The following is a 26,020-nucleotide window of genomic DNA, read 5'->3' as shown; positions in this document are numbered from 1 at the left end:
CTTGAGAAACGAATTACCTTCATAAGGCGGCCGAAGACCGCAAACATTTTTGTCGTGGTCAGACCCCTTATGCAAAATGTAAACTTGATTAAGGCAAACTCTGGTAGTTTTGGGTGAAGACAAAGAGAATTTGCAAGCAAGAGGCTTTCATTGTGTGCACACTTTGGCTCCGAGCAAGTGAGCGAGCAGCTCAGCGCAGCAGATGTTGAAAAATTAATTGGAAACAAGTCATTCATGTATCTTTTGGCCCTTGAGTCACAAAAAACAAACGTTTTCCCACCAAAGCAAAATTTGCTATTTTAACTCCAGCCTCCCATAAGATATCAATTAAATGAAAGAGCAGGGACAAAATTATGTGTTAAATTAGAACATGTGTAGGACACAACTTTGCGGTCGGGGCTGACAAAGATGAATTTAGCAGCACTTATTTTTCAGCATGAATTAAAGTTTAAGCTCTATGGGTGGAGAAGAAAAATGCCTGGAGCTCAACTTAAACAAGGCACTAAAATCCTATTCAGCGAGCCTTGGCTGTTTATATTTTTCGGAAGACAAGCATGGTCAATTAAAGAAACACAGCTGGCTGGGCATGTTGGCTCTCCCTCACCTCTGGTGAACTCCATGGCCACCCTGCGGTCATAAGCATGACATAAAATCATGAAATATTGTTGTGGATTGGAATCCGCTGGGTATCAGGAGCTGTTGCTATGTCCGAGCTTTACGGAAGTCCACCTAGATGCCCCTGATGATTGATTAGTGATTTCATTGATGTGGGAGGCTTTATACGGACACCAAAATAACAGGAGCCTTGGAACCCATCCAGTGTGAGACGAACGCTGCTGGAATGTCATTCAAATGCTGGTGTCCCGTTCATCCACCACATCTCGCCAACACAAAACAGTACATTATTCAGTAAGATATGTCTTCATTCACTGAAATGGTACAAGAACCTGCAACTGAAGAGAAAACTCATGTGGCTCATACAACCTGGAAATGTCTTGAATGGCACATTGCTCTGTAATACTTAGTTGTGGCAGCAGGCGGTATAGTGGTTAGTGACTTTGCTTTACACCTGAAAGACCTGGATTCAAATCCCTGCTGTTGTTGTAGTACACCTGATCAAGGTACTTTCCTTTCATTGATACAGTAAAAATTACCCTGCTGTATTAATGGGACATAATATTGTAAGTTGTTTTGGACAAAGGCATCAGATAAAAAATGAATGTGAACTTGAGTTAAATGGCAAACATTTCCAGGCATGCTGCTCCATGCCGTGTGGTCATTGAGGAATGTGTGCTGTTCGAATGGACAGGTTATTATTATTGTTATTCCTTTTTATAACAAATAAATTTTTAACAAAGAAGACAGTCAACTAATGGCTACCATAATGAAGAACTTATTATAGAGCTGTAAGTATACCTACTGGCCACCGGGGAAAGGAACAAGAACTCCCAACTGAAGGTTGAGGGAGAAAAAACCTCTGGGGGTCCACGGGCCAGTGGTTTCCCACCCCTCCTGGGCATTCTAGAAAGTAACAATTTGTAAGCCAGTATTTAACAAGAAATTATAATGCTGGTAAATGGCATCTTGGATCCCAAGCTCGGCATGGAACGTCTCTATCGTCATGGCAGATGGACATCATCCTCTGTCAGCACGGGATTCGTCTGTCACCACTGGCCAGCCTCCTCAGGTCTTATGTAGCGAGGTAGTGCTCAACGAGAAGATAGGACAGAGTTAGTAATTTGTTGCTTAAGTAAATTTAAAATGCATTTTTGTAAAGGTGATAAAATAAACAACCAAGGCAGGTCGAATTACATTATGAGGTGGAATGCCTGAGTGAACATATAAGTCTTAAGTCGGGATTTGAAAACAGAAACAGAAGGGGCATTTCTGACAGTAACTGGTAGACTATCCACAGTTTAGGTGCTCTATAACTAAAGGCGCGACCTCCTACTGAGGTCTTATTGATCACTGGTACTTTAAGGTAACCAGCATCTAATGAACGGAGATATCATCCTGGGATATAAAAATTAATGATCTCACAAAGGTAAGCCGGAGCAATGCCATGTATTGCCTTATACGTCAAAAGTAGGATTTTATAATCAACTCTATAAGAGACTGGGAGCCAATGCAAGGATTTAAGTACTGGTGTTATATGGTCGTACTTCCTAGTTCTAGTAACAATTCTCGCAGCAGCATTTTGTACGAACTGTAGCCTGGATACAGTCTGGTACGGACAACCCGACAATAAAGCATCACACTAATCCAGCCTGTTGGAAACAAAAGGATGAACCAGTTTCTCAGAATCCCGTCTACAAAGGAATCTCCGCATTTTAGCTATGCTTCATAATCACACCAATCTTTACAACAAATGGTATTACCTTCAAGCGTCCGGATTGTGTCAAGGATTTGGGTATCCTGCTGGATGGAAAGCTATCATTTGTATCGCATGTAAATGCTTTGACTAAGTCGTGCTTCCTTCAGTTAAGAAGCATAGCTAAAACGCGGCGATTCCTTTGTAGACGGGAGCCAATGCAAGGATTTAAGTACCGGTGTTATATGGTCGTACTTCCTAGTTCTAGTAACAATTCTCGCAGCAGCATTTTGTACCAACTGTAGCCTGGATACAGTCTGGTACGGACAACCCGACAATAAAGCATTACAGTAATCCAGCCTGCTGGAAATAAAAGCATGAACCAGTTTCTCAGAATCCAAGGTTACGACAGTGTAGTGTGGTATTCAGGTGACATGGACCCTTATGATGTCTGAGTCCTGGGCAAACGAGGGAGAGGATTACACTATGCAGGAAGCAGGTTGCTCCACACCTCCACTCTTAGGCCCTGTTGTTCATGTTTTTTGTTTTTTTTTAACTGTCCATAACACGCAAGCACAACAAACACGTTGAGGAATGGCAATCGCGGTCACCATGGCGATATAAGTATTGAGAGAGTACAAAAAAACTCAAGTGTGCAGATTCCTGCAAGGTGGTTTCTTCCTTGGTCCCCTTTGCCTGTTGGGTGATGGTCATAGGTGGTGCCTAATGGGGGTGGGGGGCTAGGAGGACTAGAAAAATCTGTTGGCCTAAGAGGAGCCTATATTAGCTATGTGAATCATGGAGCACAGGCATAGTGAGTGTCTCCTTACAGGCCATATAAGGCCCCCCAGGTCCAGGGTGCAATAGCTTTCTGCACGGTAGTGCTATTCTTAGGCTGTCCCTCCAGCCCAGCGAGCAGGCAAGACCTCTCTTCTTTTGGCTTTTAAAAAATTTCTGTCTATCTGTTGCATTTCACTGGTTTACGTGGCAGGGTCAGGGGCGGGGTCAGCAGATATTGCTCTTCTGCTTATTTATTTATTTTTAGTCGGAACATAACCTAAGCTTTTCCCGGGGGCTGCTCACCTTCTTCCATCTCCTCCATCCTGCGTCTTGTTCTGTGTTCCGTGTTTTGTTTTGCAGAGGCTCCTAGGCGGCTGTGCCACACCCTTTCCCCTCCCCAGGGTCCGAAAGAAAATTAGAAAAAAAGAAACAAAAATAAGAAGAACACTTTCGGGGGGAAGAAAATGAGCAATTACAACGTGACCCTCCACGGTCCAGCACCATGGGGTTTCCGTCTTCAGGGGGGCAAAGACTTCAACATGCCTCTGACCATCTCCAGGGTAAGAGCCCTATCCCTCTCCCCTGTGACTCCACCAAGCAGGTGACACTGTTTTGTGGTGGGTGGAGGGCTGAAAAATTATAATGGCACTCAAAACGGACAGATCTGGCTCTGGTTGTACTTGCACAGTTTCTAGGAATTGACCGCTAAAGATGCATTTTCAGGATTCATGCTTTTGACCTCAGAATGCAACACCTGTATGAGGTTCTAAGGAAGAAAACGTACATTATTATGATGCAAACTTATAATCGATCCATTTAAACTGGATTGGGTTGTTTCAACTGTTTTGCTGCTGGTCAAACTTTCTGTAATGGGCTGAATATGGATTTTCCTGCACAGTAATAATCTTTGGAAGGCTGAATTTCTGGTTGTCTCAGCTACCACACACAATACTAGTGTAAATACATATAAATAGCATGTTTGTGCTCATACTGCATTCTGTGTTCAGCACTGGTCCTTTTTATCTGATTGTGAAGCTCAGTGGTTTCCACCTGCTCTGAAAAAATTGCCAGGAAATGCATTTTTGTCCAAATCTGTTTTTAGATTCCTACAAAAAAAAGACAGTTAAGAGTTTATCTTCAGTAACAAAATGAACAGGAGACATTTACACACATTGTCGACATTACATACAGTTTACTGTTAAAAAACCACTGGGAGGATTATGGTAAAAAAACTATTGCGGTACTCATCACAAAGGTTAGGCTACTGGACTCTCGTTCGACAAATAAATCTATTCATTTCAAATCATTTCACTATCCATGAATATGTACACTTTATTTTGTTTTAAAAAGAGTGATGGGAAGGATACTTCTGGTCTATAGTTTTATAGACCATGGCAATCTTAAAGGTAAAGTCCAGGTCACACAGGGTTGTTGTGGCTCAGGCACATTTATTAAGAAAAAAAACTACAGGATTCAGTTGTAGGGATCAGCAGCAGAATGCAATAGTTAAGGAATCAGATTCATGTTTGTATGACCCCAGGTTCAAGTCTTATGTGCAAAGCATCTGAATTTGTATGTCCACCAGGGTCTTGAGGCAGAGGTCTCTCTTTCATCATTTTCTAGCGATCCATCTATTTTCACAACTGGAAGAGGTCGGTGACTAGTAGGAATGGACCAGCACTTGACCTGGAGATGACTGAATGACCCTTGCAGTTATATGAGATCTCTGCAATCACTGCAGAGCTTATGAAGCACACTGAAAAGGGGTTTGATTCTCACTTGCTCCTGCTGACTGTCAAAAAGAAGTATACTCTAGTTGTGGATCATTCTGGCGATCTGTCAGTCTTACTTCATTTAATACTGGCACCGGACACCTGAACAAATGCCTTTTAAACGTCTTTCTTCTCTACTTTGTCATTTTATTCATCTCTCTACTGAACAATAATTTTAACATTTCAGATGAAGGTTGAGAGCATGGTAATCACTGTCTGGCCTTGACAGCTCATTCAAATGCTTATTAATTCTTCCACAGAAGCTTTAGGTAGGTCAATCATGACTTAGAGCATGCAATTCCTTTACTGTACTCTTGCTGTTGTGTTAAGTGTATACATTGTGATGTGCAAAGACTGAATTTTCAGGTGCAGCTCCGAAATACAATTTGTTATTTTTAAAATACTTTGTAATTGAAGCGATAAGATATAGAAATAGTGACCCATATAGGTGCTGAATCCTGGTATGCTCCAAAATAAGGAGGCATTCATGGGAGTTGTGCCTGCAGTGATGCAAAACCCCTGTTGACTGCTTAAGAAGAGCTCAATTTTTCTGTGAATTTTTCACTGACTTTTATTAATAGCCTCTAAAGCAGCCTTGCTGGTTTGCATCTTCAGCAGTTTGTTTCCTCGAGCAAACTTAGCGCAGCGTTAACTGCGAATTTTTCACCGTCCACTGCGCATCACTTAGTGTCATAGCGAAGTGTAAGGCAGTGTACCATTTCAATTTGCAAGTTCACGAAGTCCCCTGTCCACCTGGACATTAGTCAGCTTGCTCAGCACTATCTTATTTAAAAACACTTCCGTATCCCAGAAGGGTGTTTTTTGTTAATTGCAAGGCCGAGTGATTTCTGGGTAAAAAAGTGTCCTTTGATAGAACCACGCAAAAAATACCTAGCCTTCAAATAGCTTTTGGCTGCTCCATTAGTATATCTTCAAAGGGAATGTGGAGCTGTCTGGCGGTGGAAGGCCGAACGCTGCAGGTTGCAGTTTGCACTTTCATGGGTTGTTCAAAGTAAGAGAAATGCCATTTGGTTTAGGAAAGGATCCACCTATCATGCTTCTTGGGACAAGACTGTGAACGATATTTGAAAAAAAAAAAAGTTTACATATAATTATACAAATAACTGCAGACCTGCAAGACAGTGCTTCATTTTAATGAGCACCTACATCGATGTCTTCATTTGCAACTAACAGTTTCAAAGGCTGACTGCCATCTGCTGCTCTGTTGGCTTTTTCATGGAATAAACAAATAACATGCCTGTCACACCTAGTGAACTTGTTCTTTATTAATCTCTGCACAGTCAAGTGCCCCCTCTGTGATTTCATGGGGTTTTGGATTTGCCTTTGGTTTCCCACCAATGGTTATCTAAACAGTGCAAAAGCAAAGTTTCATGCCTGTGGTTTTCAGTTGTTATTAAAAATGTATTTTTTGTGGATAAGACTTCTCATGCTGGAAATTCTTGCAGATTTAGAACTGTTGTTTACCTGGGAGGTCCATAGCATGTGATACCGGAATACTGGATAGATTTGTCCCTGTTGTGGTTACATTTTTGAAGTTTCTAATAGAACCATCTGCAGTTTGTGTTTGGACTTATTCAGAAACAGGTGACGACAGGCTGGATTTTCAATACAAATATAACTAAAAATAAATAATGTTAAGTCGGTGTTCGGTTTCATGATGAGCTCAACAAGCATCCCTGTTAATCATTTGTGGACAGTCCTCGAATGATGTCATCTTCTTGTCTTGGCAGCGATCCAGCGTTGAATGGAAATTCTTGTCTGAAGTCTGGAGATTTCACTGTCCCACCTGTCTCTAAACTTTTGCGTGTGCCTTCTTGCTCATGGGGCATTACTTTTATTCTCCACCTTGAACATTACAATTTTTCCTGATGCATATTTCATCATGGTAATTAGAATAGTTGTGACAGTATATCTCAACCAATTCATGTTTCTGTGTCATAACATTTTGCTCATACAGACTGTCCATCTACACATTCATGGTTTCCCACATTTGTAGGCAGCTAAACATTAACTGTGGAAAATCTCAGCAGAGTTCCAAGGGCATCCCTGTGTGGATCCTGTATAGTAGTAGAGGACCTCCAAGAAAGCATCGCTTACCATTTTTCTGTTCATACCAAACAGGGAAGTCTTTACTATGACAATTGCAACATTTGTCACTGAGCAATTCTGATTTGTTTCATATGTCAGCCTTTTGTACTACGGGACTCTTCATTCTCATTCGCGTGCCTGGAATCTCATGACCATCCGCTGAGTACGTCAGAGGAAGAAAACATCCCGGTGGCTGGTAACTGTAGCAGTCCAGGTTTCAATAGCCTGTGAGCTGACATCAGCGTAAGAGGGTATGAGTACTATCACATGGCCCCAGGGTCATGTCACTTTGTAAGATGGTCTTGCTGCACGTTCCTCTCGTAAAGATAGCCAGGCTTTTAGTATGTGTAGCGTATGTAGCCATAGCTTTTGTTAAGAAAAAGTTGTTATCTCTCATCCTTAGCTACTGTATCTAATATTTAATATCCAGATAAGTAAAAAAACATGGCCACCATGGCTAAGAAGTTCAGCAGACGGTATTGCTAAAAGGTACATCTGGTCATCCTGCTAAGGAAAGGCAGTAAACTGAGTTAGCTGCTAAATCATGTTGGTCATGCTCATGTTGGTCAGGCTCAGTTTGTGAATGGTAATTGTCCTAGCATCTACAGAAGGGCTGTATACCAGCATAGCTGCTATTCCAAGTTACTAATAGTATACATTGCCTTGTTCCTACAGAATGGCAGTATACTGAGTTAGCTGTTAGCTTCGGTTGCTAATATTAGCTCTGGCATTTAAGTTTGACATCCTAGGTCCCATCCTGGGGTAGCAATGACGATCATTGGGACCTGAGTGACCAAGTGCTGTTTTTAGCTGGTGGTGAAGGTCAGAGGAGCCCCAGGAAAATGGGTAGAAGGGTGAAAATATGCCATCAGTCTAATAACAATAATAATACTATTACAACAACAACAAGAATAATAATAATATGAAGAAGAAAAAGAAGAAGACTTGCAAAATAATTTCACCCATTGGCATGCACACCCAGTGGATGGCAGAAAAAGAAAGTAATGCATAATGTCGCTCTAAGGTATCTTGGCCCTGTGTATGGCATGTTTATTCAGCTAATCTTTCTAGTTAGGGAGCCTGAATTTAAGGGGTTAATAACAAGCTAACAAGCTGTGCCACTGTGTATTTATCGTAATGCTCATGTCACTCGGTTTTCTGTTACTTGTTTAACCACAGCTCATGTTAGCTGTCATTATATTCGCCCGTCTCTACAAGCCTTGTAATTAGCTGCAGACGTGGACTATTATTTTGGAGCATTCATTCATTTTTTTTTTACTAAATGCACGCACATCCTCAGTGATATAACCAATTATTTTCCCTTTCAGAAAAATGAAAAGATTAAAGGAAACAATTCTTCTGAAATTATCGTGTTATTTTGCAGGCCTTAAATATCTCAGCAACGATCATATTAATGTTTCTGGCAATTTAAATTTAAAAAATTATTTTTCAGCACCAGTATGCAGGGAAAGTTGCTGGTGTAACTCATTCACTCTGATTCCAGGAGATCTCAACATCTAGATCCTGTTTTGTGTTCTCTAGTGACAAGTTTGGATCCCTGAATTTTGTTACCTGCCTGTATGTTACCTACCAGGTTCCTGTGTGTTTTACAGTTGTGTTTCTACCAGTTCTTAAACCTGTGTATAATTTCCCAGATCCACACATACATTCCCAGCAGTTGGTGTGAACAGTAGGTCTGCTACGCCAAGTTCTAGGCACCTGTCAAACTCCCATGTTGAGCTTTGAGCAGACCCTCAGCATGAACGATTTCTACTACAGGAGTCACAAACCCTTTAGTTTGGTCCAAGAACTTGTAAAATTTAGCTTGCCAAGTAGAGCCAACACTTGCTGACCAAGCCTGATGAATTTCTATCACTCAGACACATCACCAGGTAGAACTTTCATACACACCCAGGATGAAACCCTTGCTTAGACCAAGTAAACCCCATCGCTCAAAAAAGGCAAAGTAAAGAATCCAGCCAGCTTTTAAGTGAACTGTAAAATATCAACAAAATCTTGGGGGAAAAAAATTCCCTTCTTATTCACTTCAACTGACTATATTGTTGTACGTTCAATATGTATGTTCACATACTTTATCCTAGGAAAGCTTTTGACTGGTGTGTTACTTCAACCTGTCAGCACAAAGATGGGTTGGAAATGGGAAAAATCTGAGCTTTGAAGTTTATCTCATAGTAATTAGAGTATTTCCACAGTGACCTTACAATGGAACATCCAGCTTGTGTAGTTGGCAGTGTTGTAAATGCAGTAGACATGGTGCTGAGAGCTACATGTGGAAAATTGCTTGTGACTGTGACAGGATCTGACCTGAGGTATTTCAGAGGCTTATTTACCACTTTGCCTCCATCCACACATGTTGGATTATTGCCAGCCACATTCCTGATCCCGCCAGCCAGTTTCCCCATTAAACCCAGGGAACACATCCCCTAAATCAATGTTCGGCTAACTGGGGGTGATGGACCATTTTTGGACACACTCCACAAACCCAAGCTCATGGGCTCTGCATTTATCTTAGCGGCAGATTGATGGACATTCCGGTCATTGGGTCTCCCCTGGGACATTACCCAGAATCAACATTGACAGCTCAATTCCATCGAGCACTGATTTCAAAGAATTAAAAAAAGGGAAGCCCTCTGAGAACATGAAAACGAGCTAACAGCTGAGAAATGCTCAGCTGCTTTCACACAGATGGATAAGCACCTCAAAAGCAGATTCAGTAAGTTCTGGAACACAAAGCTCAGTACAGTATTTCAGGCACAACACAAGATGAACAATACTGTTTGGGAATATTGTACCTAACTCTTTATCTTCAGAGTCTAGTACATTACATTACAATAAATTACATTTGCATTTGTTCATTTAGCTATTGCTTTTCTTCAGAGCGACTTACAATGTTAAGCTACTTACCCCTTTATACTGCTGGGTAATATTATCGTAACCTTTTTTGGACAACTGAGGAAAGTGAAAAGAACAATATACAGATGCTTCTCGACTAACAATGGGGTTAAGTTTTGATGAACCCATCATAAGTGGAAAAATCGTAAATTGAAAAAAGAATACAGTAGCTCACCTACCGAATATCATTGCCTAGCCTACCCTACCTTAAACATGCTCAGAACACTTACCATAGCCTACAGCTGGGTAAATTTAAACAAGAGACACCCATAGGCATGTAGTAGACATGATGGGATGTGAAAACACAAAAGCAACAATTTTTTCAATTCAAATTCAGTCGACAGATCGAAATTCAAAATTTGATGTACAGATTCTACCGAATGTGTATCGCTATCGTACCATCATAACTTTGAAAACTCATAAGTGGAACAGTTTTAAGTAGAGGAGCATCTGCATTTAATACTTTTCTTCACCCTTCAATATGCATACTGTGACACAAAGTTGCTTAGAGAGTGTTTGTCAACATAGATTTACCCATAGCCTCATTTTCTCTGTCCGAGAGGGTTAAATATGCTTGTTAAAAGTGATCTTACCAAAGAAAAGTAGTCATTACCCTGAGGATATGGATGTGAAAACGTGGTACACATTGTGGACGAGGGACCGAGGCTCAAAAGATGAACCTTGACATTCAACGCAAAAAATCGCATGACTATGGATTTCAGAAAATGTATCACACTGGCTGTTGGTTAAAATCTAGCATACATTTGCAAACACTGATGGAGGCAATTCAGGGGAATTCTGTGTGATAGCATCACTGCGTTAATTTTGTAAAATTAGCCACCTTTGGGATATTAGCCACTGTCATAATCTCTTTTAAATGTAGAAGTAAAACGTTATTGCCATGGCAGGGACTTGCAAATTTAAAGAGCTGACAGCAATGTGAAATTGTAATTAGGTTTCTGAGCTAGAAGACAGGATATTGGGCATAAACCATCCATCATGACTTTCTGCTTCACACATGCACACTCTCTGAAACCCCTTGTCCCGAGCCGGAGCCTAGTCCGGCAACACAGGGTGCAAGGAATACACCCAGGATGGGACGCCAGTCTGTTGCAAGGCACCCCAAGCAGGACTCGAACCCCAGACCCACCAGAAAGCAGACACAGGCCAAACCCGCTATTCCACCGCACCCCCACTGTGTGCTCTATCTTCAATTAGATGCAAAACTGTAGAAGTGAGTGGTGAGTACAAACTAAAACCATGTCTGGATAATGAAGAATTTTTAAAAATGCAACTGGAAAAACTAAATGAATAAAACATAAGCTTGTTAACCAGTGTTCCGAAAAAAATGTGTTTGCTAGTGATTTTGCCTCCTCTGCAGAACAGCCAGACACTGTGCTCCCAGGTAACAGCGTTCACACTGGCTGATTCCTGGCATGCTGGCTGGCGCTGGGATTTAATGAGCCCTTTGGGCTGCTGTATCTCTGGCACGCTGCAACCAATCCAAGCTTTTGTAAAGAGGCTGACCCTGAGAGAGAGTGAGAGAATTAAAGGGAGGAAAATGCCTGGATGAAACATAGACCTACAGTGTTTGTATATTTCCAAGAAGACTCTCAGCAGGAGGGGGAAGCCATGGATATGAGATCCTTGGTACGCTTTCGAAAACCAATTGTTGGTTTTACAGTGGACAGGAAATTATTGCACTTATTTTGTCATGTATGTTACCTTTGTCTACTGGTTATTTACTTGTGGGACTTAAATGAAGCACCTGGCTAATGGGTACAGCAGTACTGGCTGCCCCAGGACTGATGCTTGCAGCCAGTCAAGTCCCAGTTGTGCTTGCTGTGATTTGACAAATCTGCTATAGTATTGGGTTGTGGGTTTAGATGTTCACCAAGCTTGACATTCAGACTGCAGATGCTGCCTCATCAGTCAAGGTGACATTATTAGTGCTTCATGCATATAATGCTGGTTTGAATGTCAGTCTTTATATCGGGCCTGGAAGCTGGAAACTTCCTTGTCTTTGATTTGATTGGCCGACTGAAATGATTTTGGATGTTCGATCCCATTGTATTTTGTGGTCGGCAGATGACTGCAGCTGTAATCGGTTCTAAGCCTGATTTAAGCTAATTAATTAACCTGATTGATTAATTAACCTGGTTAAACCCTACCAGTTTAGTTTTTGGTTCACGTTGGGTGGTCCTTGCGTCGTATGGGCTCATAGATGGGGTCCAGATGAACATTCTAATTTATTGCTGTAGTGTCCCAAGGACAAAATGTTGCCTTAGCAAACTGAACAGTGGTGAAGAGGTACAGCAGCAGCCAACACCTGTTCTCCAAAAATGACCCCCCACCCCCTTGGTGAAACTGCATCTAATTTAGAGAAAGAAGTGTTTGGGGGGAACGGCAGTGGGGAGGCAATCATGGGTGTGAAGTATTTTCAGAAGAGGTAGGGGTTTGACTAATGTGAACAGGTGGGTAGCTGGCTCAACGTCAGCCACAGGCCAAAAGGAGATTGAAGGGGGTGTGTCGATATCACATTTCATTTTTAACGGTGGCGTGGAGGGTGTTATTTCAGTTTGATTGTTACCTTTTTATTCCACAGCAACCGTTTTTTTTGGAAAATGGTCACAGGAGGAATATTAATCAAAATAAATGAAAACTCAATCACTCCCAGAACCAGCAGCTCAGCAACAACCTCTGAAATAGGCTGGTATGATATCATTATCGTAAATATTTCGGCACCACCTGGACTGAAACAGACTGCCTCTCTGCATAAATACATAAAAGTATAATAATTGTATCTGCAATTTGCTCCAGATAAATGTGGCTTGTCCGAAATTACTGAAAAATTTCAGCAAAATGTTTTCTTGTAAAACAGCTCAGGTGAAATGCCATGATCACTGGTACCTTGTAAGGCATCTCCCAGAACTTGCAGCAGGAATCTTCAAGTTACCTGTCAGTGTCTGTGACCAGAATACTACATGCTTTCCTAAACATCCACGTTACCCCAAAATCAGTATTTTGATATAGTGTCTCTCATAAATAAACATTACTTTTAATGCATTTCACAGTTGCTTTTACCCAGCGCAGCTGGTAGTGTAAAACAATTTTCTCCGGAAATGCTTGCTGTTTATTGTTCCAGTGAATTTCTCAAGTTAGCCATTCGCTTTCATTACATTCCCTAAAAGGGAGCAAATAATGCAGTGGTTAGAGTAGCTGCCTTGTAACCCTGTGGTTGCGGGGTTGAATCCCAGCTGTAGTATCCTAGAGCAAGGTACTTATCCTAAGTTCCTCCAGTAAAATTTTCCAGCTGTATAAATGGATAAATAAGTGTTGGTAGCTTAACGGTGTAAGTCGGTTTGGAAAAAAAATCTGCTAAATTTTTGAATGTCAATGTTACGTACAACTCAGAGTAAGCAAAACATACAGCAAATTTGTCTTTAACAGCTCAGTAGCCTGTCATTTTTTCTTTGTTGCACGGCAAGTTCTGAGGACAGAGATTCAAGCCCGACTGCAGCGTCAGAACTTTGGGACTGATGGTTTTTTTTTTCCTCCAGGTTACTAATTTACCTGATGCCGTTCATTCTCCACAGAGTCCTTCATTTTTCAAAGGTTGTTTGGTTTGTCCATCATGCGGTCCTGCCTTTAAAATGCTAGAGCCTGGATATGGAGACAAGGACCATAATCCTGTGTGACACTGTAATGCCATATTATGTTGAGTAATATTGTATAGTAACTGTGTAATGGATGCTTGTCCTCTGTTCGTCCTCAGATCACTCCGGGGAGCAAGGCTGCACAAGGTAACCTGTACCAGGGTGACATCATCATGGCCATTGATGGTGTCAGTACTGAGGGTCTTACCCACCTGGAGGCGCAAAACAAGATCAAGGCTGCAACCAAGAGTCTGTCACTCACCATGCAGAGGTATGGCACCCAGGGCCAGATCCACAGTTGGGGAATGGAGTATATCTACCAGCGTGTCACGGTTTAACCACAGATGCAAACTTCCATCAGCAAATAATATCTCCAGACCCACCAATCTGACTCCATGTGCCTGTCTGTGTTTGTGTGTGAGGTGAGCAGCCTCCTCTTCTTTCTATGGGAAAAACTCCCTGAGGGTATATACATGTCAGAAAGTGATAACTCTGGGGGAGTTAAGATGTGAGGTATCGAGTGTGCAGCTGGCATGGCAAAACGGTGTTCAGTGGATGAGGCTTTTCACCAAAACACACCAAAAGAAAAATACCGTTAAACATTGAAAAGGTCTGCTTTGGGAAAACTTTCTTCTGCAAACATTGTGTGTGATTTTTATACCTTAACATTAATTATCAAGGTAGACTAAAGTGTACATGGCTGGGGGTGAGAGGGAATATTTTTTTTCGGGGGGTGGGGTGTGAACAGTACTCTAATTAGCACCTCTGTCCAGTTGAGATCATCCACCACCTTCTTTCCCTTCATCACCTCACCATGTACCAGAAAGCCCTTAGCTAAGAACAAGACCTCTTTGACAGGGCTATTCAGCATCCAACTTCGCTCAAAACGTGATCAGAAAACCATCTGTTCTTCCCGTACACTAATATAGAATTTGTGGCTCACCTATAAATTTGTCATCATTATTAGGGTTAATGTTCTCTCTGCCCTGCAGAGAGAACCAGTGTTTCCAAGAGTCTGAGGACAAAGCTGTCTGAGTCTATCAGTCAACGCAACAGCACAGCGAGCAAATCGCCAGCCTTGACCTTGAGGGAATTGTTAATTCTAGAGCCCCTTTTCCCACTTCAGACTGTCATGTTAATTCAGGGTGCCGTTTCACCAGCTCAGTAATGTTGTCAGGTGGGAAGCCGGCTGCTGTCAGCACAATTGGCTTGCAGCAGACTGGGCGGCATTGTGGAGTTGGACTGGGCTGTGTCATGGAGAAAAGTAGAATAATTTCCCACAAAGGCAGACAAAGATCAAGGTCACCTGTGTCATGACCCCCTCACTCAGGAAATTTGTTATTTTGTAGGTTTTATGATATTTGTGTCTGCATTGGATGATAATGAACTATTGGCTTTCAAAGAGAAATTATGGCAGAAATGATGCTATGAAAGAGTTTGATCACCTTTTTCACTTAAGTTTGCATTGAAATGGCAAAAAAAAGTATAAAAAAAGAAAAATTACTTTCTAACAGTATGAAATTGATCCGTTGTCAGTTTGCATTTTTTCCATTTCTTGAACAGTCCATTTGGGTTGAGCGATGACCCTGCCATCCCTGAAATTTACTCACGGAAGCTGTGTTGCTGGAAATCTTGGCTCCTGTAGTGTCAGACTTGGCCATCTATGGCATCCTCTCTTCCTGGCATCCCTCAGTTGGTCCCATCCAACCCATCTCCTGTAAAAACTAAATATTATTAGGTGTGATAAAGCTGGCAGGTTCAGCCCTTTAGAGATGCCCTTACAAAGACCTCACGGCATTTTCATGTATCTCACAGCTGTTTCTTCACAAGGATCAGACAGGCCTGAGCCCTTTCCTTGCTGTCCTATATCTTGAGCTTTTACAGCTGACCTCGTCCTGGAATTGAGAGAGGTACAAATTTATCAGGAAGGATTTTACTTCCCCTACCATCTTGGCTGTCTATGCTGCAGCTCCAAGATTGAATTATGTCTTTGAAGTTTGGAGCAGGAGCTTGCATGTATTTGTCTATCCTGGCTTTCAAGACAATTGGTTCTGTGAGATGCCATCTATTAAGGACAGTGTAAGAGGCTTAGCCTAATTGACGCTTTTATAGGCCTATGGTTTCAATGGACCGGAAATATAAGCAGTGGCTCAGAACTGGACTCTTCCAAACCACATAAAGCCGTGTTTCATAACACCAGCTGTTACTGCATTTTCATCTAACCTGCTTCAAGGAATCCTCCACACCTCAAACGAACCCTGTAATCCAATGATGGTGTGTAAAATAAATATAAAAAAAAACCTTAATCTCTCCACCACAGATGCAATTTTGATAAGTCTGTTCAGGATTCAAGAACGGTCTGCCATTAAATGTTCATCAAGTCAATGGGAAGAAAAGAACCATAAAAGGTCTGTTCATCATCTGTGTTCATACCGGAGGGGATTATGGGAAGCGAACCTTCAGTATTCCTTTCCGGGTCAATAGCACAGTACAATCTGAAGAATGTCCTTCCCCAGTGATGAAGTTATGTGAAAGGAAAGCGTGACGCTAGAGACATAGTGTTCTTCTTCTTTTACTACTTGGCTGACCTCTCATTCTAAACCTCAGCATCGGTCATTACAAAAAATGCATCTTATGATCCATGAGGTGAATAGCAACCCTGAATGCGTGGAACTTTCTGAGAATAATTTTTAACACCTGAACATGTGGAGTGGAAAATAGTACACATCGACCCCTTGGCAGCTGACACATTTAAAAGCTAGGCATTGAAAAACTGCCTTCATAATTACATCAATTTCAGACTCGGCTTTTTTCCACTTTTTAAGAAATTCTTTCTACTGCATGTGATTGAAATGCCTTTCCAATGTCAATAAGATTCTGTTTTGTATGATTTGCTGGGAAACAGCTTTGGCTTGACACAGTGTGGAGGAAAAATATCTATAAAAACACCATACGGTGGGCCTTATGAATGACTTAACTGAGCGCATGCTATAATTTAGCAGCAAGAACAAGAACCCCACTGGGGGAAACTTGTCACAAGACTTCCGCCCAACTTGACAGACAGGAGTAAAGACTCCAAAGGTCTCCTGCAATAACGGCCTTGGGGACTGTTGAAGGGTTTGTAATGTGGTGTGTTACGTTGCAGATCAAGACGGCCTGCTCCTGTTCCCACCGCCACCCCAAGAATGGACTCCCCTATGCCGGTGATCCCCCACCAGAAGGTAGGAGGACCTTCTTGTGTCTTACGTTGCAGCAGCCAGTATAGCAGCTGGGGCTTGAGTGGCTTGATCATCCTTATTAGCCCAGAGGGAAAATATGTGCAACATGTATGTACGTCATTACTATCACTTCCCATACAACTACTGTGGAAGTGTGAGATGAACTGTAGGTACGATACAAGGTGTGTAAAAAAACATTTGGGGGCCCAAGGTCTAAATAACCACCTAATTTTGACAAATCTTGAAACGTGACCTTTCAATAGCAATTTGCTACACCTGGCTTTATTGATGAGTCAGAAATGAGGCTAAGGCTGCCAGATCTGACGGTGCAATGCCCAACCTGAGAAAAATCAAGGCCAAGAGGAGAAACAAGAACCATTTGAAAATCACCGAGACAATGTGTTGCGCTGTGTAGAAAACCTAGACAATCTGACAAGACCAGCGAAGTGACTGAGCATTAATATTAGAATATTAGTACTTAATAGTGCCTGTGAACGCTGGAATTAAGCAAAACACCAGAATGAAGATTGCAGGAGGTGATGTAGCGGTTAGACCTGCTACTCAGGACCTCGATTCAAAGCCCGCCACCTTATGTAGGACCCTTGATCGAGGTACTTACCCTGAACTGATAGAGTAAAAATGACCCAGCTGTATAAATGGGTAAGTCATTGTAGGTCCCTATTAAGACATACTAACTACATTTTAATTTGAACGAAGATGCATTTTGCTAAATCTGCAACAGAACGAAAGCGGGCTCGTTTTTTCGGAGGGAATTCCATCTACCGAATTCTTCTGTAAACTCCCTGTAAGCCTCTTCAGACTTATATTGTGCTAAGTAATGAGTTCAGTTCTGGGTCCTTAAGATCGTTTGTTGAATTGGAGGGAAAATTGTGCCCGGGATTCGTCAATGAGCTCCGTGCAACTGCAGCATTTTGGCTCCCTCTAGTGCGGGGAAATGAATGGCCTTCGGACGGCTAAGGACCGCCCCCCTGGCGCACGCGCGCTGCTCTGACACGTTGGCCTGGCGCCACTTGTCAACCACAAACCTCGCAACTCCCCCCGTGGAAAAGGATATTCTCTACATCGTTTTCCCACAATTTTTTGTTCTGCATCGCTCTCCTCGCCCTCCACCTGACAACCAGAGTGAGCCATGGGGCAAAAATCCTCTGATAGAGAAGAAGCAAATTGCACCCCCTCATTTCACTTTACAGATGACCGCGTCACCGATTCTGAATAACGAGATTTGGACTTCTTTCTGCCTTCTTCGCTCTGTAGATCTCATCTTCTTTGCTGCTTCTCACCATCTTCCCATAATGTTATTTAAAGTTTTTTTTTTTTTTTTAAGTATGCTGGGTGGCAGAGACGCTCTTCGCTGATGTAAAACAGGGGAGCACCTGTTGCTGCTGCTCCTTTAAAAGGCCACGGAATGCCAGGGATCAAGTTCCCGTGTGTCCCCAACCACCCATGTCGTCACCAGTAACTGCTTCAACACCACTATGTCCAACCCCATCACCCAATCTGCTTTTATCAGGATATCCATTTATATCCTCATATATCATTGCTTTGATGTTGGGGGACTGAAAAGGGATGAAGGCCCCTAAATGACAAATTAATGTATTTTTATCTTGAACGTATAATTTTGGTGAACAGAACTCGGTTCCTCCGGTTTCATGGTGGTGTATGTGTGCGTGCTGCATGACAGGGTGGGGCCTAGGTAGGACAGGGACTCAAATCTGCATAACTTTTTCCCACTCCTCACTGCAATGACACGCATGAGTGCAACCACCAACTGATTTTAAAACGTATGTCGCAACATAAATCACATTTGGGATATGATTATGGAGAAACTATTAAGGGTGGGTTATACGATATAGTTCACTGAGAGAGCACTAGCAGACGAAAATTGGCAATTTCCCCGCCCTTCTGCCAAGTGAGACCCATAAATAGGGTGGCACGGTGACACAGTGAGTGGTGCTGCTGTCTCGCAGCGCCTGGGTGGTGCGAGAGGACGTTGGTTCGATCCCCGCTCCATCTGTGTGAAGTTTGCATGTTCACCCTGTGTCTCTGTGGGCTTCCTCCAGGTGCTCTGGTTTCCTCCCACAGTCCAAAGACATGCTGTTCAGGTTCACCTATAGTATGTGAGTGACAGAGAGCGAGAGTGTGTTCCACTGATGTATGGATGAGTGACCCAGTGTAAGTAGTGTATCTAGCAGTGTAAGTCACCACGGTAAATAAGGTGTGTGGGCTGATACACTACATAGAGTCCATTGGAAGTTGCTTTGTAATTAAGGCATCTGCTAAATAAATAAATGTATATACAGTCATTTTGGTGTCACCTGGTGCAATCTGCACCCCCTGTACCCCCCGATGCCACTGAAGGGTTTGACTTTAGCAGCGAACACTGTGTTAACACCTCTCTCTCTCTCTCTCTCTCTCTCTCTCTCTCCCTGTGTGTGCTGTCCAGGTCATTGCTAACACTGCTGCCAAGTGAGTCCCAGTGCATGCTGTTGCACATGTCCCTCTCGTGTGCTCGTACCGCCCCGGTGCTTCATTATTAGTTCATTCAGGGGGTTCATTTACCTCTAGTATCATACAAGACGAGTGACTTCTGGACAGCTAAACACTAACACACATTAATGTTTGCTCCAGGATTCCAGGCTGAGCCAGTTTGCACTGGGATGTGACCCTGTAACATTTCACTCACAAATCTGAACCTTCTGCGTTGCTTGTGTTTGCCGCTGCTGTTTGTTGCTCCAGTGAACTTCTCAAATGGCCCATTGAGTTTTGTTACCGCTGTAAAAAGGACCATGTAGCGTTAGAGCTGCTGCCTTTGGACTTTGTGGCTGTTGGTTTGAATCCCACCTCCCACTGTAGAACCCTTAAGCGAGGTACTTACCTCTAAGTGCTCCAATAAAATTACCCAGCTGTATAAATGGGTCAATAATTGTATTTAGTTCAACATTGTAAGTGGCTTTGGAGAAAAAGGTCAGATAAATGAATAAATATGAAACATACAAATTGGTTTAACCTCAACTATGACAGAAGATGAGATGTGATTTTCAGAGGGACATCAGCTGCTTGTATGTTCGTGTTCTTCTTTATGTACTTCTGCAATTACAGGAAATTTGGTGTGAAATTCTGGTATATTACTAAAAAATACATATATACACACCCACATATAAATGTTTTGTATGTTTTTATTATACTGTAGTTATAATGGAAGTTTAGTGTGACTGTAAGTCATTAAATGATCCAAAAGGTTTATTTGTATTTATGCCACTTTTTGGGCATCATAATGGCTTTAAATAATGCAGCATTATTATTAAAATTATTTTATTATTATTAAAATAATCCCCTGTTGTGCTACATCGCAATATCTGGGCACTGTTCTTCGTGATAACAGATAACATAAAAAATATATTAAGAAAACAGCCCAAGTTGCGAAAAACAAGCAACACTGCTGCTCTTCAGAGTCCAGTTATGAGCTTCATTGGAGCACAAAAACAGTGCAAACACCGGTTCCCATCAACAGGGCTGAGACACATTTCCTCTTGTACCCAGATCTCGGCTGCACAACAGGGTCATTTTGAGGTGTGGTTTGTGCGTGTGTGTGTGTGTGTGTGTGTGTGTGTGTGTGATTGTGTGTGGTGTTCCATAGCATGAGAATACAGTGAGAGCCTCCTTTGGGGCAGTAGGTGTTGCCTCTGTATCTCCATCCAGACCTTGTGGTAGTCAAGGTACCCTTCCTAAACCCATGTTTTCTCTCTCACTGTCCCACCTCTAAACTATATCGTTGCTGCCATGGCAACGATTCCTTGCGTACATATCCGGACACCATGCCGCCATCCATGTGCCCCCAAACCCTACAACAGCACGGAATACATCCCCAGTTTCAACCCCAACGTGCTGAAGGACTCCGCCCTGTCTACCCACAAGCCCATCGAGGTCAAGGGTCCTGGGGGTAAAGCCACCATCATCCATGCCCAGTACAACACCCCCATCAGCATGTACTCTCAGGACGCCATCATGGACGCCATTGCTGGACAAGCCCAGGCTAGAGGCAATGAGATGAGGTAAGACTCATTCCACACGCCTATGGTTGGCTTGCAGGACCTCGCTGGGCTCCCTGTAGCTGCTGCTGGCTTGTGGCATGCTGGGATCGTGCTGAGCTGCTGCGTGCTACACAGCCCAAACCTCACTTCCTCTGGCTGTTGTTCTGTGATCTTGTCTCTGGTGATTTCTTCTTCATTTCTTTGTTCGCAGAGAGGTATTTGTTCGAACTTTATAAGGGAGGTGGACAATTTTCTATCCATTTCATGGTGTTCCACCCTGAGTTTTGGATGCACATGGTATGGAGAGGTGCTGGGAGGAGGGTGTGGGCTTCGAGCAGGAAATGTTTCAAGTCGAAGGAAGCTTCAGCTTCACATGGGCATTAGGGAACTCACCAAGACGTGTAACCACTGAGGAAGGATGGTTATTGTACCACAAGACCATCTACCGAGGAGATAGAGAGTTTTTAGATCAAAGCCATCATAATCATCCTCTTTTGGAAAGTAACACCTGCCCATCTTGGGACAAGTCCTGCCGTGGCAACAGGAGCTCAAGGACGTGCATCAAGGTTTGCTGTCCACCAATAAGGTGTAGCGTCTCCCTCAGTGAGGTAGTTTATCATCAGACTCTCTATGACACATCGATTTGATCCCCAACATTCTCATGTCAAATGTCTAGCAGGCGTTGGCTGACTCTTTTTACTTCCATTTTTACTGCATCCTGATGATTTTCTGTCTGCTGGTATCTCTACAGGAAGCTTGGTAATGCTATGGTAACAGATCGGAGAAGTACACATGCAGTAGTAATTTCAAGGCTCTTCAGCCACAAATTTTGTAATGTTGGAAAGAAGGTGTAGACTTTTCCAAAGGCGCTGTATTGCATGTATGAACTTGACATCGGCACCAATGAAGGTGGTTACACGGAAGAAGACGAGACTAATTTCGACCGCGAGTAGGAACCAATGGCAGTGTCTCAGAGGTACATGAGGAGTTCTTCCTCCGGGTTCCAGCACCATTGTCAGTACTGAGCTCACATCTGCTTTTCCTTTTCCTCCTCCCCCCCAACCCTTCTTTCACACCATCCATCACCATGCAACCCCACCGTATCATCTACCTCACACCCGCCTTGCTGCTTGCAACCCCCCCGCTTGCGTGTCACGGCCCCGCCCTGTCGCTGATCCATTTCCGCTGCTGGATCGTGTCAATCTCAGCGGAGACGTCGCTTCTCCATTGGCGTAAGTAGACCGGAAAGCTGTCTCAGGTGGATGCAGGTTCGAGGCATTCCCTCCCTCCCTCTCTCTCTATCTCTCCCTCGCCTTTCCTTCTCATCGTCTCTCCATTCCATATCGTACATTAAAATGGATCAGCGATACATGAGATACGGTCATGATTTTAAACCCACAAAGCAAATTCATACAGATATCGGATTTATTTTTTGCCTCCCTACTTTGCTGCTGTGGGAGTTAAGCTGGGGTTAAATTGGAGAAGCTGGTCATCTACAAATGCCCTGGGACCGTTTTTTTGGTAGTCCCACACGGCATGCCTTAAAGAGGTCAAATGGTCATAAGCAACCATGTCACCATAGTTACAGAGATGACATCAAAGAGTGTTAAAACAAATGTGCACACACTATAAGATACTAAAAAGCATTATGTACAACCATTGCTACTCCAGGTGTTTCTCTTACTCAGTCAAGAATCACCAGTTGTGTTCTTTGTTTGAACACTGAGTTGTGCATGTTTTTATGCAGGATAAACCATGGTTGAGTCCAGTTTGTGTTTGACTGAACACCATGCGTGCAAGACCCATTAAATGCAGAAATACGAGATCTGAGAAAATTATATATAACTGCCAACTGGATCACATCAGCAGGTTGCTCTTACTTCTGTTGATCCGTTGCTGCCATTCCAGCCCTGTTCCATTCACATGCAGCTCCATCTGTATCCTACGGCATTCACCTGTTGTTGTCCCCTAAGCCTCTCAGTGCAGCTTTCCGGACATTTCCATCTGTAAGCCACGGCAATTTTACAAAAAGACTCTCCTCCTGGGTATTTCATGATTTTTTCAGCACACCTGGAAGGTTTGATCCCAGCTTTGGGGTTGTTGCGACCTGGTAAAGGAAAAGCACATTTAATCCAGCTTATATTAGTAGTTCTTCAGTCAACAACGAGAGGACTCGGTTGATTGATTTGTGCACCAGATTTTTTATTCTACGAATCTGAGTTTTTCTTCTGATTTTAAGAGAGACTAAGAAAGATTCTTGGATGAAAACCCTTTAGATGTAGTAGATGACAGATACAGGCAGGTTGAGCTGTGCAGGCCTGCTGCTTCCTGAGCAAGCTTAAGTCAGACATGGCTTTGCTTTCCGTTTTTTTTTTTTTTTTGCCTCCAGTCGGTATATGTGCACACGGGCCTGGAGGGGGCGCTGAACTCCCTCAGCCGAACTTCAGGTTTTTTCTTTGCATTTCTATTTTCCAAAGCATTGCCGTCAGCTGAAGCATTGCCATTCTGCTGAAGCCAGGCTGATGTTTGCTGGGAAATGCAGAAGTTCCCGCTCTGGCTGCAAGGGCCTCTCTGCTACTATACCACAAACCTGGACAGGCGGCTGGTGTCTCAGAACCCCTGATTCACACCCCACTCCCGTACACACACACTGACACGCACCTAGACTCCTTACAACCGCTGCTCTGCCATATATATATGACCATATATGATATGCTTTAACCATGTTTGTGGCGATGACCAAGGTAACCAAGGGTACAGACATTGAGGGGATGATGACATGTCCCACTCTGTGATTGCAGTGCGCTCCCCCTTAAAGACCCTCTCATAGACAGCGCGTCCCCCGTCTACCAGGCCGTGATCAAGGCCAACGAAAAGGATTCTGAGCTGTCTGAATGGGCCCGTCGTGCCGCCAACCTGCAGTCCAAGTCCTTCCGCATCCTCGCCCACATCACGGGCACGGAGTACTGTGAGTCTGCAACGCCATGGTGCCACAGAACACCTTCACACACCTTCACGCAACACTGTAGGACCTACCATCACTATTGGAGCTGTCATAGTTAATATTGGCTTATCAACAGGTCAGATTAATGCAACTATTTAGCACATTATATAGTAATGATGATGACGGAATATGAACACCAACCATGGCTCTTAATGATCTTTGCATTCACGTAAATATTTTGGTATGTAGCTGTAGTATATTTTTCCCTTGAGAAATATTTTTGGGAGCAAAGAAACCCTATTGACCAGTGCTACCCTGAGATCTACTCTTGGCAAGTTTCTTTGGATGAAAGAATCTGCTATAACTGTAAAATAATAAATAATTGTTTTTCCAACCTAATTTCCGTTTCCCTCATTTTCCTCTCTTCTGTTTCTAGTGCAAGACCCAGATGAGGAAGCCCTGCGGAAATCAAGGTAGGTGGGAAACAGTGGCTTCCTCGCTCTCCCTGAGACACTTGGAAAGTTACAGCAGCCCCCCCCCCCCCCCCCCCAGAGGTCTAACGACAGACACGGGTGTCCCCCCCTTGCTGGATCCGAGGTGTATGCGTGGGACGGGTGGCGCTTCTCAATGGGAGTGGCCTCCGAGTCGAGATCCCTGCACTCATCCTCCAACACCTGTACTCACGCGCGCGCACACACACACACACCTTGTCACTCCCATACCTGTTCTTACAGTCACAAACCACATGTCACATGTACAAAAATACCTGTCCTTGTCTATACCTGTCCTCACTTGGGCATCTTAGGGTTACGGTGACATACAATTTTTAATTTTTCTTTCTATAATGACTTGGGGATACAGAACATTTTCAGTGAGCATCGCCTCTGTTTAACATTTGGTATCACCAGGTTCTCAACTCTGGTAGTACAACTAACACAACAGTTTAGATATAAGTTAGTACTATTATTATTCCTTAATTTCGCTCATCTTCTATGTAGCTCCTTTTCAAAATCCTGTTTTTGAGTACAAAAGTCATAAATGTATAGTAAATGGTTAAGAGTGAATTGTTGAGCTGACTCCTGCATGGTTCTTCCAGCGGGACCAGGGTATCTACAGCAGCAGCAGGCCCTTAAATCCAAAATGAGTTACATTGCGTGGTTAATGGTTTAACATTTTTTTTATATCAATTTATAATATGAGATTTAAACTTGAGACATTCTGGATAAGCAATTAAAGGTACAGCAACAGGGTCCTTTTTTTTTTAAAAAAAAAAAAGATCCATACACTGACTACTGTTTCTCAATCTCTCTAACTTCACTTGTCTGTCTCCCACCTTCTCTCCTTCTTCCCTTCTTTTTCCTTCCTCCCTTTCACACCACACCACAGGGAAAAGTTTGAGTCGGAACTGAAAGGGCCACGTTTCGCAAAATTGAGAAACTGGCACCATGGCCTGTCTGCACAAATCCTGAACGTACAGGAGTAAGTGTCCCCCGTTGGTGAGTCCGAGTAACCAGCGCCGGGCAATGAACTGAAACGCAGAGCTGAAGAAGGAGCAGGAATGCAAGGAAGTGGAATTTCTAGGAACCAGGGCAAAACTTAGAGGGGTGGATTAGTGCATTAAAATATGTAAAGCTTCTCTGAGTGATTTTTTTTTTTTTTCACCTGCTACATGTTTCGAGTGGCGTGTCCTTCCGCAAGTGAAACCATGTATCCTTCTGCCAGGGAAATGTAGTTCTCACCTACCTTCCTTTTACTTTTTCTTTATTTTTGCCTGTTCTGCTGACGCTAACCCAGAACGAATTGTTACTGTACAAAACAGAAAGTGACACTCTGAAGACCACTGTTTCCCTCCATGTGAATCAATGTGAATAAAAGCAGTATCTCTTCAAACAAAAATAAAAGATTAAGTCTGCTTTTCCCTGTTTGGTGCTTGATGTGTTCAAGAATGACACCGGCTTTCAAACGGAACATTTTTACATGGTATGGTGTGATGTTTTCTCAATATCTTAAATATGAATTTATGAAGTAAAACACCAGTAATTTAATTAAAAACTGACGTTGTTCACAAGATCACGGGTTTTGGAGGGTTAATGTTTATGCTGACCTAAATCCAATATTGTGCAAAATATAATGGAAATTCCAAGTCGCTCTTTCCACTGTGTAGAATATTAATGTTGGTTTGATTTATGTATTTACTGCCTGCATTCAAGGAGGGGGGGGGGGGGGGGGTTGATTAATTCTCACTGACATGTGGGGTAGTTGGTA

General features: G+C 42.9%; 1 protein-coding gene across 2 annotated transcripts; it reads left to right on the top strand.

The window, feature by feature from the left end:
- The first annotated feature begins 3,346 nt into the window (after nt 1-3,346).
- Nucleotides 3,347-25,651, top strand: ldb3b (LIM domain binding 3b). Of its 2 annotated transcripts, XM_018753098.2 has the most exons (9): nt 3,347-3,651; nt 13,661-13,812; nt 16,687-16,762; nt 19,224-19,246; nt 20,632-20,832; nt 22,020-22,043; nt 23,613-23,779; nt 24,192-24,228; nt 25,142-25,651. In XM_018753098.2, the coding sequence occupies exons 1-9, from the start codon at nt 3,556-3,558 to the stop codon at nt 25,236-25,238; spliced, it is 873 nt and encodes a 290-aa protein (XP_018608614.1). In that variant the 5' UTR covers nt 3,347-3,555; the 3' UTR covers nt 25,239-25,651. The 2 variants fall into 2 exon arrangements, with proteins under 2 accessions (XP_018608614.1, XP_018608615.1); XM_018753099.2 differs by lacking the exon at nt 22,020-22,043 and having other exon boundaries at nt 3,348-3,651.
- Nucleotides 25,652-26,020: the final 369 nt, after the last annotated feature.

The sequence above is a fragment of the Scleropages formosus genome, chromosome 3, assembly GCF_900964775.1.
Source record: "Scleropages formosus chromosome 3, fSclFor1.1, whole genome shotgun sequence".
Lineage (NCBI taxonomy): Eukaryota > Metazoa > Chordata > Actinopteri > Osteoglossiformes > Osteoglossidae > Scleropages > Scleropages formosus.
Note: the sequence above shows the minus strand (reverse complement) of the source record. Positions and strands in the feature narration are given on the sequence as shown.

Coding starts and splice junctions, on each gene's coding strand:
- ldb3b (XM_018753098.2), top strand. CDS start 3,556: ATGAGCAATTACAACGTGACCCTCCACGGTCCAGCACCATGGGGTTTC. Junction 3,652..13,660: donor TGCCTCTGACCATCTCCAGG/GTAAGAGCCCTA, acceptor GTTCGTCCTCAG/ATCACTCCGGGGAGCAAGGC. Junction 22,044..23,612: donor GACGTCGCTTCTCCATTGGC/GTAAGTAGACCG, acceptor CTGTGATTGCAG/TGCGCTCCCCCTTAAAGACC.